General features: G+C 36.8%; 2 protein-coding genes across 3 annotated transcripts; both read right to left on the reverse strand.

Annotated features, from left to right (window-relative positions):
* Positions 1–2,501: 2,501 nt before the first annotated feature.
* On the reverse strand, positions 2,502–4,724 carry LOC137741597 (uncharacterized). Of its 2 annotated transcripts, XM_068481293.1 has the most exons (3): positions 4,549–4,724; positions 4,363–4,399; positions 2,502–4,031 (listed from the first exon to the last, which is right to left on the reverse strand). In XM_068481293.1, exon 3 carries the CDS (start codon positions 3,994–3,996, stop codon positions 2,740–2,742), a length of 1,257 nt encoding a protein of 418 aa, XP_068337394.1. In that variant the 5' UTR covers positions 3,997–4,031; positions 4,363–4,399; positions 4,549–4,724; the 3' UTR covers positions 2,502–2,739. The 2 variants fall into 2 exon arrangements, with proteins under 2 accessions (XP_068337394.1, XP_068337403.1); XM_068481302.1 differs by lacking the exon at positions 4,363–4,399.
* Positions 4,725–6,843: 2,119 nt separating this feature from the next.
* Positions 6,844–14,842, reverse strand: LOC137739789 (tubulin-folding cofactor E). The gene is made up of 16 exons (XM_068479503.1): positions 14,417–14,842; positions 14,005–14,175; positions 13,424–13,470; positions 12,938–13,084; positions 12,753–12,827; positions 11,934–12,043; positions 10,722–10,864; positions 10,582–10,643; positions 9,729–9,836; positions 9,615–9,649; positions 8,997–9,062; positions 8,249–8,340; positions 8,091–8,167; positions 7,914–7,991; positions 7,317–7,500; positions 6,844–7,168 (listed from the first exon to the last, which is right to left on the reverse strand). The coding sequence occupies exons 1-15, from the start codon at positions 14,703–14,705 to the stop codon at positions 7,402–7,404; spliced, it is 1,599 nt and encodes a 532-aa protein (XP_068335604.1). The 5' UTR covers positions 14,706–14,842; the 3' UTR covers positions 6,844–7,168; positions 7,317–7,401.
* Positions 14,843–16,079: the final 1,237 nt, after the last annotated feature.

Here is a 16,079-nt window from a genome sequence, read left to right on the forward strand (position 1 = left end):
TAGTAAATTGACAAAAAAAAATCTTATCACTTATGGAAATATTATTTTGGGTCCACACAAGTCATAACACTAGCAAGTGACAACTCAACTTGTTTGTTCTATTCTCTTTCTAATCAGAGTGGATTGGACGTGCACTAGATTTTGTTTGTTGTCATTACTTTGGTTACATCCCATTCCCGTCTCTTGATGTAGAACAAATGGCTAAATGAATTGAAGATGAAATGAAGTAAAGAAAGACAAAGGAATACAACGGGAATTTCTAAATCTGGTGCCGGAGTTCCAATTTGGGCTCACTATGCCTTCCCAAAATGAAAACGACGTCCCAGTTCAAACACACTGCTTTGCAACGATGAACAAGGAATTTTAGCCATTCGAGGCCATTTAGGCTTCCAAAAATGCATTTTAACTTCTGTAATAAAAATCGAACTTTTCGTTTCCCGTCCAATTATTGTCGTTGTTTGTTCCAAAGAATCTTGACCCTTTCCAAGGCTAAGTTTATATCTTTATAAGCGTTCGCTCCCAATGTAAACTCAACATTCAACAATTAATCAAAATACCTTTGAGATTTCTCTCTAAACTGGTGCTCTAAAACTTTGTTCTTCAAGAAATCACGCTTGTAATTTTTTATAGTTTCGTGTTGCTTCAGGACTAGTGTGGAATCACATGTGATTTACCAAATAACTATATATCAAAATCTAACTCTTTAAAAACCCAATATAATATTATATATTTACCCTATTCTTAGTATAATTTGATAATTATTTTGGTAGAATTTGATAACTTGCTTTATATTTTCAATGTAGGACATTCGAATTCCTCTAGAGCAAAACGTGACCAAACGGACGAATTTTGGAGTGATTCAAATTGGAAGACGTTCGTGTGTCTCATAGCTTGTTCGTGGAAAAATTTGGGATTTTTCTACGGAACGGTTATTTTCTGACGATTTATTAAAGAAGCAGTGTGCGTTGTTGGAAAATGACGGTTCTGGGCTTGAATGGCGTTTTTGGAGCCCAAGATGACCTCGGATGGGTTCGTGGCTATCTGAAGAAGTGTTCAGAATAGTTCAAGCTTTAAATCTAGCTATATTGGGCCAATTTTGGAGCTGTTATGGGTCCAATACGTGGCTGTGCAGATTTTTGGGCGAATTTACTAAGTTAATTTAGGATTATGTTTCCTAATTTATTTCAATTCATTAGGTTTCCTAGTCTTATTCTAAGACTTTTTACTAGGAGGATTTTATTTAGAGTAGTATAAATAAGCCTTTTGGCCGGTCCTAGGGTTCTTCTTCTATGTATGCAAGATTGGAGAGAAGAATTTAGGCAGAGTTTAGAGATTTTCATTCCTTTTCTATTTCAATAAAGACTTTCTGATTTTTATTATGAGTATGCGTAGCTAATTTTCTTTTGCTAGGGTGAAGCCTTGAGCCTTAGCATGAATATGTAGTTTTTATTTAATTGCTTATGATATTATGCATGCATGCTTTGAATTATTATTAATCACTGTGCTTTAAACTGTCTTTGGTCTTAATGATTCGCAACCATTAGGATGTTTAGATAAGTAATCGGATGCAATTTGATCGGAATGCCACCGGGGAATTGAGTATTGTTTCTTGTGATTAATAGTTGTAATTTCACTTATGGTGAATGCCACGTTTTAGGGGTTGCATGGTTTTTTAAAGGGTTTTCACAAAGCATAATGAATCATGCATGTTTATATTTGATCTGAATGCCTCATACGGATTGCATGTTTGATATACGTTCTAACTGGAATGCCACAAGTAGAATATGCATTAGGAAAACCTAATCTTCAAAGTTGCATGGATAATTCATAAGTAATTAATAAATCTACTTAAGATTGTTAAGGGGATGGTGGAACCTAGTGTTTTTCCAAATTTGTTTCTCAAAACCTTTTCCTTTTGATTTGTTTCATTTTTAATTGGTTATTAGTTGCTTTCCCTAAATTACTTTTATTAAAATTCGTTTTTATTACTTTTAAATTCAAAATCAACCTTTTCCAATCTTTGTTTGCATAATCAACTAAGATTTTGGTTTTGCATTAATTGTTTTAAATAATCCCAGCGGAAAACGATCTTACTTAAGCCGTTTATACTACAACTACCTTATTCTCTTACATGTATTTTGTGTGATTTTAACCTCTTTGTGCAGGTACCTATAAATCCTATCAATCCACAAAATATTAGTCCACAATACATCGGGTGTAGCTACAATGCCATGTATCATTCAATGCTACACGTGTTTTGACCGTTAAATTTAATCTCCGCGATTGTTTAGATCTTCTATTTCCGATCTCCACCATTCATTTCCCGTATCATTCAATACGGTGAAGTATTAAAGAAAAATCCAATCCAACAACCAAGTCGAAGTAAGTAACAAGGGAAGCTGGAATAGTAGCCTACAAGGCTCTCAAATATAAAAGCAGTAATCAGAGTGTCGAATTCCCACTAACTTAAAGATACAAAGTCTAATTTCTGGAAGATCATATAATATAACATTCTCTTTCCATCATTCAGTGGATACATTTCACTTGTTCTTGGTTCTAATTTGCTTAAACTTATTGCCATGATTCCTGATTAATTTATATCTTCATATCATCTACGCATCGGTGAAAGATGTTATATACAGTTGCTCATCTACCTTACCGGCATGTATGCTATGGAAAAGGAACACCCGAGCGGAAAACCTGAACTTGTTCGCCACAAACCATCACTCAGCTGCACCTTCAATATTGTTTGCTCCAGATCTGACGATCTCCGCTAAAGTTTCCAGCATTCGAAGAATGGGATTCATTAACTTCAATTTGTACAGCACCAACATTTTCATTGGTTTCCAGTGCCATTAAGCTTCCCACTGGTCTCTCCACCCTACCATATGCATTAGACTTCACATTGCCTACTTCATCATCTTTCTTACTGGTACTTCTAGGATTAGAGCCTTTCGCGAGCTTGGCAGTTGCTTCCGAAACAACACTTTCAGTTTCGGAACCAGTTGCTGCCACTTCTCGCTTGTTTGCATCTAAATTATCGGTTAAAGAGAGAGTCGTATTGGAACCTGACTGCAGATCCTTGGATTTGGGGCTTAGAAAAGCTTCCAAGTGCCTTTGGCCAGAAGCTTGACTTGCATCGTGATATAACTTTGGCAGCATCTCTGTTCCATTGAGAGAATCAGCGGTTTCAACCAGTGTCCCCGTTGAATCATTACTCAGTTTTAGTTCTTCAACTGTTTTGACTGATGAATATGTTCGAACGTCCAGATTACCACTTTCTTCACCATGCACAGCATTTTTAGCTGCCCCGCCAACTTTAAAGTCGAGGATACCATTGGTTTTAATTTCTCTCTCGACTTCAATCTTTTCCGCCTCATATACCTCTTCTTCCTTCACTTTTCGCAAGCTTCCAATTTCAATTTCAGTGCTTAAAGTTTGGATGTTCTGCTTCACAGCACCGGACGCATCATCAGCCTTGTAATGTTCCTCTCTGATCTCTTCAGTGTTCCTTGTATCTTCACTCCGGGATTGATCATCTAACAATTTGAGATTCTCCCCATCATCTCCCTTGTCTTCATCACTTTCTTGTTCCTCACTCTCCTCTTCCCTCTCCGTATCTTCTTCATCAATTAGATCCTCGACCCCCTCAGACTCTTCCTCGGCTCTCTCCAAATCATGTCCGTCTATTTCATCCAATTTACTCTCGTCCATCTCTTCTTCAGAATCTTCTTTTTCCTTCTGCCTTCCTATATCCGAGGAAGTTTCATCCACTCGGGGATATAGGTCGCGCCTCCCAAGTTTTATTATTGCATTCCCGTCCTGCATCTTTCCTGACTTCGTTCCAGAGCTCTCTACATATGCTTTCTTGTCATGGGAGTTCTTGAGTTGGTATAGCAACCAGATGCAAATGGCAAGCAACAGAGATATCTGAACGGCATGCTTCACCTTGAAGCCTTTTGACCTCTGGTTCCTACTCGGCGATTGCTTCAACATCGTTGATGTCTAAAATATGTCTGAGCTCTACCAATCTGTGCGAAGGAAAGTAAGAACGATAAGTGCATAACCACGAAACAATCAAGAGTAAACCGAATGACACATACTTTAATATGTCTAAATTGTAAGATTCAGAACCACACTTTGCAAACCAAATAGTTAGCGGGTTGAAAAAAAGAATCTCCTAGTGTTCTGCCGACAGGCAAAAACAATAGTAAGAAAAGTAATCAAACTCACTGTGCTCACAAATATAACCAAACTTTGTCGGCACGTAAAAACTATTAGTAACAGAGTTTTATTTAGCATTCAGCACACTAAAACGGAGTTAAAAGTAGAATATCGTTCGAATAAAATTAAAAAACATACTTAGCACAGCGAGTAGTAAATGCGGAAGATATCGAATCTGCAGACAGAAAACACAGCTGAAAACAATAAACAAGAACCAAATCTAATTCCAATTTCAAGCATATCATATTACCACTGAATGCAAACAGAAACAGCATCATTTATTAGAAATTGCAACAACCCCCGTTGGAAAGAAAAACAACATACATTAGTGGGACTTCTATGTTCACAGCAATCCACAAGGCCAAAGTTCTCACTTGAAAGCTGAGTGGCTAAATTTGAGAAAAAATGAAAAGGGTTTTGAGCATTGGAACTGGCTTCATCTTCCTTACACAGATAGCGAGTTGTCCCAATTGAGAAATATTCCTTGTGTTTTAGTTACCGACCCTTTTCTTTGTTTTTTTTTGGTTGAAATATGTGGTTGGAAAGGAGAGGAGGACAAGGGGTAGTTGGGGGGTGTGCATAATGTGTCCTCCTGCATAACGCCGAGGGAAAATCCAAACTCACGCACAACACTTTTTCAGGTCGAGTGATAGAGGTGACAGATTATACTTTTACTCAGAGAGAGACAGAGAGACAGAGAGGACAAAAGCATTTAAATAAACTTTGGACTCGCTGACAGTGTGACGGAGAGGACAAAAGCATTTAAATAAACTTTGGACTCTGCCGGGTGGCTCACTGTTTTCTCATTTTTATTTGGAGAAAGTTTTGCATGCTATAGATATCATGATGATATTTTGTGTTAATAATATAAGAATATAAAAAAAAAATTAATAAATATTTTTGTATTATTAATATGAAGTGTCACCGTAGTGATGTACCCATGACATACAATAAGCATCACGCATACAATATCTCTTATGAGACTCCATAATATTTTGATTTCACCTAATCACGAGAATAATTTACATAGAACAAGTACATTGCTATAGTGATATCCTATGCTAATGAAATAAAGACAAGTACAACTTTTTGTCTACATACAGGTGTATTTACCATGTAAGTTGTTCTTCCTAATAACGCACGATTTTACTATGTGTGAGAGCTATCCTAAGTGCCTAATCAAGGAGTACTACGGAATATCTTCATTATAAAGGAGAATAATACGTCAAATACGACATGCAAAAACACCTTCAATTACATAAAAAATTTGTTATGCATTTTCTGCCTCTTTTCTCTCAAAATTCGCAAACATGTTTAATCTATCGTGATTAGTCGCATGATGAGAGATTATGTACTTTTGTAGACATTTGGTGACATCCAAAAGTCTTTGCAAGCATATCGTTGGTAGATTTGAATTTGATCAAATGTAACTGAGCCAATTTGGTTGCTGATTGAAAGTTACAATAATAAAAAACCTGAATGGTGTTGCAAGTGATCTTTTATCGTAATAGTGAAAAGGTATTGAACTCTTGTATTACGGCGAACAATCCATAACTTACTACTAAAAACTAGTTAATTCAACCATGTTACAAATCTTGGAGCTATTTCTTCTTCTTTTTTTTTTTTTTTTTTTTTTTTTCCTAAAGCTTGTGGTATCCCACACTTCGAAGAGTAGGACTAATCCTCAATTATGCACGAAAAGACTACACACATTTCGGCCACTGTGACCACAATCAAATGGCACACATTCTTCCAAAACTTTCAACCAAGGCACCACTTGTGTTACAAATCTCGAAGACAAGTAGCACAATTTTCCTTATAAACAAATATTCTCACATTGCACTCTTTTATTTTAATTTAATTTTTTGTTTATTTATAGAAATTTCAATAGACAAAGGCAACTAAGATGGCAACCCACATTTTCAGCATTCTGCTAACCCAAGGAATCAGGTTACTGTGTTTTTTCATTGCCAAATCCCACACTCCAAATGGTATGATTAATCCCAAGTGGGGCCCGAAAAGGCTCCCAACCACAATCGACGTCTTCCTAAAATTTTCACCCAAAGAATCACCCGTGTTTTTGGAACCTAAGACCAAAGAACAAACCTGACTTTGAATTCTACCGCATTTCCACCGAACCACTTGCCTGGTTCAAAGTAAGGCAAATGTCGAGAAAGATACCATATGTTCTTCCTATGAAATGAAATGACGTATATACAAACAATTAACGAAGCTTCTAGCCCCTTTCCTAGCAACTTGCCTTATCCCTTGGAGGCTCCAAGTTGGAGCGTCCATTACATTCCTTTTTCATACTCTGCTATAGTTCTTCGACGGAATGAGAAACATATTAAAAAGGAACAGGAAGGGAACACACTTAGCCAAGAGGAACATAAAGCCAAACCCCTCAAAGACAGCAACCTAACAAGCTAACTAGTCTTGCGACTGAAAACAAACAAACTAGTCTATATAGCTAGGAGGCATATTTGAACTTCGAAGATAAGCGCAAAGGACGAGAAATGAAGGGATCATGCTAATCTAAAACAATTATACTGATATTTTTACGAGTTTAACTCTGCTTGATCAAAACTTCAACTCAAGAGGGACAAACTTTAGGAAAAGAGAAGACCAACAGAGAAACTAATATTCCAAAATATTTGGGTCCACGAAGTAGTGTCGGTAAGCAACATAGGCAACGTTACAGAACAGATCGCCAATGTTACTCAGATATCTGGGCGATTTGAATAATTATCGATTCAGTTATCTTAAACAAAAACCAATTGTAAAACTCAAATCAAGTCACTTACAGCCTGCATAACTGTTTCATGGAGCGACAGCGGCAGTAGATAGTTTTAAAATGCTTCAAATAATACACTGGCAGTAACTATCTTGCTTCTGCAAAGCCCAAAATTTGATCTTGGCCGTTGAGCAGATGCGGCTTGAAAATCTAACAGTAGCAATCCAAGTTGTCAGGTAAATAATCAAAATAGTAGCGAAAATAAAGGCAAGGAACCTAGGGTGTGTCGAAAGTATAATACCATCCATATGAAAATAAATCATTGAAAGTCAGAAAAGACGTATACTTGCACAAGTACCTTAAATTTGCAACAGGTCATATCCTAACTGGTATGGGATTTATAGATCACAAAAACATAAGGAGTTTCGCTGCAGATACTTCTCTCAACTCTCTTCATCTACAAGAATGGTTGATTCATTTCCAATCCCAAGGTCCGTCAAAGTTGCCATTTCATCATCAAGCAATAATGGCAGAGGAGAACCCTGACAATTTAGGTAAATAAATATTTAACGCAGGAGCAAGAAAGTGATCATACTGGCAATAGATTTCAAATTTTTTTGAGCAATGTAGCATGAAATTTTTCAGCTTGAATTATAAATCAGTGGAAGTAGCAACTGGTACATGCATATTACTTTATACTGAGGGTAATTGAGAGTTTCTCTCTTTTGGTTTTAAATATGCTTGAGTATTAGAGTGCTTCATTATTGTTAACGATAAATGTCTCTTTCTCTCTAACAGAGAAGAATGTTCGAGAATTTTGACAATTTTTCTCTCTATCAAAAGCAACCGGTAGGAATGACAGTCTGATGACATACTATTCTCCGCAATAGGAACTTATCAATCTTCTATAAATCAATAATGACAGAAGATATATTGTGTAATAAGGAGGGCAAACCTTTTCTTCAAAAAACAATTTCAGCTTGATAGACTTCAGCCTGAAAAAGCTTTCACAAAGAACTTTCAACTTTCCAACCTAAAAAAATGTAGAGTTTTAAGGATACATCCAACAAGACAGGTAATTTAGAGAGAGAGAGAGAGAGAGAGAGAGAGAGCGAGCATGTGGGACTATAACTGTTGTGGCGCCTGGCAGTTTCTTCACCAATGATGGTTTCTCACCAATAGATGCTCCCACACATTTGAGAGTAATAGCTGCATAAATTTAAAAATTGGTTTGAATATCATGATTGCTAGTCCACGAAAGAAGAGAATAAAAAGTTATAAAGTTCCTACACAGAAGTCCTGAAGACATTTTCTGAGGGCCTGCTGTTCCAACCAGTGGCTTTTCATCCTCAATTCCATGAAAAACCTTAAGCTCCGCAAACCTGTAACAAAGCATAGGTTTATGAGAAGCAAAGGACTTAACTATTGATTCAAATATCAAGGAATAAGCATTCTTGGTGGTAAAGAATAATGGCATTAATGTCCCAAACCCAAGGCACTTGAATGCACGTATTCAAGGGGGCAGATGAATATCTTGTTGAAAGAGAGATTAGAAAGCGGAGAGATTGGAAAGCAAAGAAATTGGAGTGATTGGGAAAATTGTATTCGCATTCATTCAATTGATTCTGTACAATGAGTATATATATGGATAAATACAAGAGACCAAATGATGCTGACTCATCATGAAAACAGCTGTAGCAAACTATCCAAAAACCATAACAACATTACAGTACACCCGGTCAATTAAGAAGTTTGGATAATTCAATGGCGTTTGAATTCACAATATCAAAAGACATCCAAAACCAGTCAGTTATGGTAATCCGAAACACTGAAACTCAGAATGCAAGCAACAATTGCACAAGAAGTAATATGAGTCCACATAAACTGATATAGCCATTTTGCAAGCAACAATGCTCTTGCACAAGAAGTAAAGGATCTCAGGAACAACATAGAACAGAACAAATAATTAGGACGCCACTCATGATCTCTTTTTCTTTTAAAACAGAATGTATAAAAGACTTAAAAGAGAACAAGATACCTGGGATGAAGCCACTGGATATCTTTGGTATTTCCTTGCATTTTTGACATAACTAATCGAACATACCTGCACTCCAAAATAATTACAGTTTAAAGAAAAGTAATTCACATATGAATAAATTGCTTTGCACATAGCTTACTGGGGTCCACTGATAACTAAATCATCTATTCCACAATCACCATCAAGACATCATAATTTTTTGAACCAGGATTTTAGTGAATGCTACCCTCCAATAACAACTTACTATACTAGTAAAACTATTGTAATTTTGTAACTGTAAGTTATGCAGTTTATGATCCCTTATCAGCTATCACCAATGTGTGCATAGTACAATCGAAACTATATTAAGTTACTAACTGACTGTTTTAGTCAACTTTAAAAGAACAAAAGTAATCCATGCCTTTATGATGAAGATAAATATTCAGTCCGAGGCTCTCAGAAAGTTATGAATCACTGAATACAATAAATAGAACTGATATGCAGAGAGCCTGAACAGGTCCTGACGGCTAAAGAAGCAATCTCCTATCATGAATATGCAGGAAACCTACAGTTCTACATGAAAGTGTGCATTACTGGTGTAACAAAAGCTGAAGGTGACATGAGAAGAATGAGACATACCGAATCTCTGACTCTTTTCTTTCACGAGGACTTACCTGAAAGATATGTTAGACAATCATATCAGATTATTGTATATGCGAAGAAGAAAATCTGCAGCACTACTTCAAGGTCTACCTCACTCCCATTCAGCATTTCAACTTTAGCTAAACGGGCGACCAAAACAAATCTTGGGATACCACCTTGTCCAGGATCGGCCACTGGATTGTCAGAGAGCCTGATATCCTTTGGAAACAGAAAAATAAGCAAACCAGAAAATATGATGAGATAGGAAAGTAGTCAAATTACCCATAACTTAGATTTGTGCGAATTATCTTATGTCAAAGATCAAGAGGAGAAGCAGATTGATTTTACTAACACAAACTCCAATGAAAGAAAACCAGTAATTGATATGAACTAAAAAGTTGCCCATGTTGAAATACGTGCACATCTAGGAGTCGTACCTCTCCCGTGTCTCCCCTTTGTTAAGTGTGAGGTTGTGAGTTCAACTCCTAAAAGAATAGGTAGTTGAACCCAACCTAAAGGGAGTATGTTAAGTTGTTCCTATTATTTTTAGTAAAAAATACGACTTTTCTCTTTGGTAGTAAACTTCAAATATTAGGCTCAAGTGGCATGTGAGGAGCAAGAGAAGAAACAATCCTACTATGGCAGCACATAGCTATTTCCCTTTTTTTTCCCCTCAACCTGGTGTAGACCGACCTTGAGTATAAACTAAATACCAATCAAAAGAACCCAATATCTGTACATGGAAATTGAAGGACTTTGGAGGATATAGAATGGTAATGTAGCTAGAGGACATGGAATGAGTAGTAATGTATGTATAATCTATGGTGGCTCATTTTAATTCAATATAGCGAGCACAAGCAGGACCAGTTTCAATTTATATTGCAGAAAATGTGCAGCATGCATCTCTGTGAAAGTCACCAGGTCTAATAACACAAATGATGATTGTTCTCATACAAAATCTTACCACTAGTTGTGGGAATGAGTTTAGCGAGTCAACAGAAGCAAGATCCTCAATATTGTTGCCTCCTGAAGCATATAATGAATCAGCAATAAATCACTACATGAAGGTTGCATGAGTGCTATAGAAAAGTTGTGATAAGTTACCAAGAAGAAGGCAACGCAAATTTTGAAATGGCTTATGGTTTTTGTCGGGTGATTCATAACCATTTAGCAGTTCATGCATCAAGCCATCATCAGGATAAAAGACTCGGTTCAAATTGTTATTGCTCAAATGAAGCTGCTCCAAGCTGGATGAAGAAACCACTTTGTGAAAATTGTAAAGAAAATATGGCAACATCAGAACTGAGGAACATTTTGCCCTTCTAGATCTTTTTCTACTTAAAGCTCTATATTCCTCTAGTCTACCAATGAATATAGGTAGCATCGTGTGTGTGTGTGTGGGGTTAGGATCTAGGGACAAACGCTTTTGATACACGTTTTTGTGGGGCCCACTCAGTAATGTATTTCGACAATCCAACCGTCTATCTTTTGTCTTACCTCAAAGATCATGTCTACTAAAAATACCAAAATTCGAAATCATATGACCGTTGAATTAAATTTAGTGTGTCTTTGTAGAACCGTCTAATTTTTTGCAAGGATGATCCATGAACGATGTACCAAAATATAGACCGTTCGGATCATTGAAATACATTACGAAGTAAGCCCTATAAAATGGGTGTCGAAAGCATGTCTCCCCAAATCCTAACCACCCCCCCCAAAACCCCACACACACATACATATTTTTCCAGAGGTTAACAACCTGAACTAGAATATTTACATATCCGGCCAACAGGTGTGAGATAGAGGTTTAATGCTTTCTTGGCAGCCTCTACATTACACCTGAACCACTTTTTTCAAGTTTAAGGACTGTACCCGCTCAGCCACCAGAAGATGACTTTTCCTATTATGATGTGGAGTGAGGAACTAGCCCAGCTAACCCCAAAGTAGCTCATGCATAAACTTTTACTAGAAGGGGATCCTCGAAAAGATGTACATAAATCTATATTTCTCAAGGGATGTGCTATCCACTCACCCCTTTTTACTTCTCACACACCCCTTGTTAATTTTTGCCCGTTGATCTTCTTCAATTAATCCAATCCGACAGCCGAAAACCAAAAAGGTGTGGGAGAAGTAAAAAGGGGTGTGTGGATATCACACCCCTTTCTCAATCACAAAGCCAAGACATCCTCAAACCTACCTTAAGTCTATATTCTTCATTTGTCAGAACCCGGACCAACCTAAGATTCATTCTCAACCCCAATCCCCCCAATTTTAATATACTTACTGTTGAGGAAGAAACAAGAAATTCTTACTAACCATTTTAGATGGGAAAGTTTCAAGATTTCGTTCCAATCAGCTATACAGTTGTCTTCCAGATTCAGAAGCCGCAAGTGATCAAATCCTTGAACTGCATAAGATGATGCAGGCTGGCAGATAAAGGAATCCAAAAGCAGAGTAATACAGTCAAAATGCATTGAGTTGTTTGAAATTTAAATAAACACAGTAATATAAAATATATATGCAATTAAGGAGAAAAGCTCTTGTAAAAGAAAAAAAATTGAAACCCCTAAATTTTTTAGAAGAAACAAAATGAATTACTGGCTTAAGATGAACCTACCATGGCATCTTTTCCATTCCTCTTTACAGATTTACCTATTCATTCATAACTTACCATTTCTATTTGATAAAGATTTAACAAGTATTTTATGCTTGATTCGGATTTTGCAAAGCCTGACTGAGCTTGTAATGTATTCAAACTTTTTTTTCATTTTGGTTTTCTTTTCAACTTTTACATTCTGAAAATAGCAGTGTCACATCATACACTATTCTCAGCTAGCTGATACTCAGTGAGTCAGTATACATACATACATCCTTGTATCTATACATACATACATACATATATATATGTATGTATGTATGTATGTGTGTGTGTGTGTATAAATATATATATTTCAAAAAATCACCTGTAGGTGATTTTTCCTCTATACATAGTTATATATATATATAACATAATTATAACACTCGTAAAGGATATGACAGCAACATAAAATACATGTATAATAACTTTTCTTTTTGTGCTTTAGATCAAGCTATTAAATGAACATAAAACAAGCATCAAGAGTTCAGATGGCGTACCTCTATGGTGCTTATTTTATTCCCCATAAGATGTAGTTCTTCAATTTCTGGCAAAGAGTGTTTAAGTATTTCAACCTGTGACATTGCACAGACGATATGTAGCTATTGACATAGAAAAGCCAGTAGTAAAAATAAAAACAATAAGAGAAGGAATGGTAAAAGGAGAAATAAACTCAAATAGGCACCTGGGTCCAGTTTATGCCAATGTTGTTTAACACTAAAATGCGAATACATTTTAAATGTGGCAACCCAACAATATCTTGTGCCATTGAATTGTAAGATAAATTGAGGGCAAAAAGATCTGGCAACTGTTCACAGATTGTGCTAACATCCTGCAAGCAAAGATTAACTCAAATACAGTAGGTTAGCCCGGGGCAACTTAAGAAACAAATCTTTTAAAGAAAATACATGCATGCAAACATATACACCAGGGAAAGTCTATTAAGTGAGACTGGAAAAGCGTACTAACAACCACGCACATGATCCAACAACAAATTGGCTGATTATCGAAAGAACTTAATAACAAGTCACTCAAATCAGTATAATTGCATTAAATGTATCTGTAAACAAACAAGTTGTATCCTCTTTTCAAAAGAATGTGCTTGCACACCAGAACTGATTTCCATTAATGGGTAAAAGAAAGCTGGATTTGCATGATATTTTGCATATACCTTCCAATCTGAAATTAGATTTCCAGTCAAGTCAAGCTCCTTCAAATCTGCAATAAAAGCATAAACATCTTTCCAGTAAGTCTACATCTGTTGACGCACCCGCAAAGACAAGTATGCAGTCTGATTGTTTATTAGATTCTATTAAGAAAGAACAACTTAAGAAGATGGGACCAGGCTGGAACAAGAAACATATGGCAAACGGTAATAGGTGCGTGTGTATGGAATATTTCTAGGGAGGAAATAAATGCAAACCATCCGATCACAAGCCAATTTTAGAGAACCACTCATAAATCATGAAATAAATTGGGACAAGGGTGGAACAGGAATAACCGGAAATGATGTATTTAGTTGTGCTGACCCTAAACACATAGGACTATTTCAAACTGAAAAACTAAAGCATATATTTTTGTGGAGGTCATATCTCAACCAAAAACAAACTTCCATTTGATTTCATAAGTAATTGGTCAACCAGTTAACCCTACAGTTTGGGCTCCAAGGCTCCACAACTAATGCATTCGGATAAAGTATAGTTCTCACTGGATTGAATCGTTAGGTTCACAGTGGATACAACTAAAACTTACTTGGAACATTAGTACGAATATCACACGGGTCTCCAGGAGAGCTAACACCCAGAAAAGATACAGATGCACTCGTCAACTCCTCTAATCGACTTAGCTTGTCTTGAATTTTGTCTTTTCCAACAAGTTGAACATTGACACGCTTGTTGCTCGATGAAAGGACATACATTTCATCTACAACATAACAAGGAACAAAATAATCAGACAGAATTTCGACAGTTTCTGTGAATGCTACCCATTTCGAGCAAACGGCACATAGCAAACATTGTCTCATTACCTATCATATCAACTAAAAATTCGTACTTGCAAAAATCGAGGGATGTTATACGAGTTAACAACTAATGTAATAGCATTAGCCGCTGTTTTCGGAGCAACGGAACAAGTGAGAAACGAAACTGATGAAAAAGAGACATACCCTCTTCTTCTTGAGTGGTGTCACCTCGGTATCGGAGCTGGATAGCTTGCAGCAACGTAATGCCAGAGCTGAGATTCTGGGACCGAACAAAGGACCCGGATCGTTCGGAAGTTGCCTGGAAGTAACGAACCCCGTTGATGGAGCCATCGTGCTTGCCCTCTCCGCTGTCCCAATCGACTCCGACCCATGTGCCCGAATAGCCTTGGACAGGCCCCAAGTACCTGACCGTCCCAATTCGACGGGGATCGCCCGCTGAGTGGACTCGCTGCCCGAGTCTGAAATCGAGCATTTTCTTGTCTATTTTTTTTTGCAATGTGTTGTGTTTGTAATCGATCTCGATTTCAATTTTGATACTTGTCTGTCAATGGCTATTCGCTGTTTGGTTTCTAGGAAAGTGAGGAAAAGTGAGGGAAAGTTGAATATCGGGTCCTCGACAAACCAACAAAGTAAGCATAAATTTTTATAATTTTATTAAGTAATAGAAATACGAATACATAGCGTCCGGCCCCCCGGAAGAAATACGACTTCGTAACCTAAAAGGTTACATTGTAAATGACTTCTTTTATGAACAAATGCAAGCACTACGTGAAAATTAAAGCAAAACCTAAATCTTTAACGGGTAAGAAATTCTTATATCATTGGTCCACAAGAGAACCTTAAATACTAATAAAATAAATAACTAATTTCTAACAAACTCATGGCGACACATCATGAGTTTGTCTACAAACAGATGCGGATACAAGCTCTGTTAGGCGAACACTGCAAAACAAGCGAGCGAGCAAGTAAACAAGCGAGTGAGCAATTCAAGCGAGTAAACAAGTGACCAATTCTAGCAAATAGGCAATCCAACTTATAATCAAGTACACAACGTCACTTGAACAGTCACGGTATAAGCACTCGAGTGATCGTAATTGACTTTCTAATAAAAAAAGTGTAGGCTTTAACCAAACAATGTAGACACAGTCCAACAGTAAGCCCATGTAGGCCTCAGTCATAACCAATCAAATGTCTTATTTTCCTCATTTTTCTTTCCCTTATCCTTTTTTTTTTTTTGGAGAAACTTGAAATGCATTCCACAACAAGGCAAAAGCCATAAAAGGCTAACAAGATTAACAAAATAAACAGGAGTAGAGAACACAACGAGATGCTGACACGCCCGTCCCTGATATCCTCTAGACACCAGGGTAGGCACGTACTGGCTGACACCCGAAGGTAATGAAGTCATACTAACATGCATAAGAACTATGAAGAAAGAACAAACATAAATAAAACTTGTAAATTTAACTATAATGAATATGCAATTGTGGAACGTGTTTAGAGCATACAGCTAAACCAGAGCATTGAAGAAGGAATAATATAAAAATGCACGAACAAAGGAAATGGGTCCTACATCGAGAGGACTCGAAGCTACCGATACGGGAGTGCCTTGACGCCAGAATTGTACGCCACGATTATAAGTTCTGAGGGGCGCAAAACAAAACATGAGTGGACCAATTTATATATATGTAATACTAAAACAGTTAACCTCCAGTTTCAAAAACTCATATAGCATAATAAGTAATAAGTTATTCGAAAACCCTAGCATTTCGTAAAACATATATCATATATAATGTGCTTAGTAATAGTATCTCAGAGGCATATATATATCCTGAAGGCTCTTCAT

This window comes from Pyrus communis, chromosome 1, assembly GCF_963583255.1.
Source record: "Pyrus communis chromosome 1, drPyrComm1.1, whole genome shotgun sequence".
NCBI lineage: Eukaryota > Viridiplantae > Streptophyta > Magnoliopsida > Rosales > Rosaceae > Pyrus > Pyrus communis.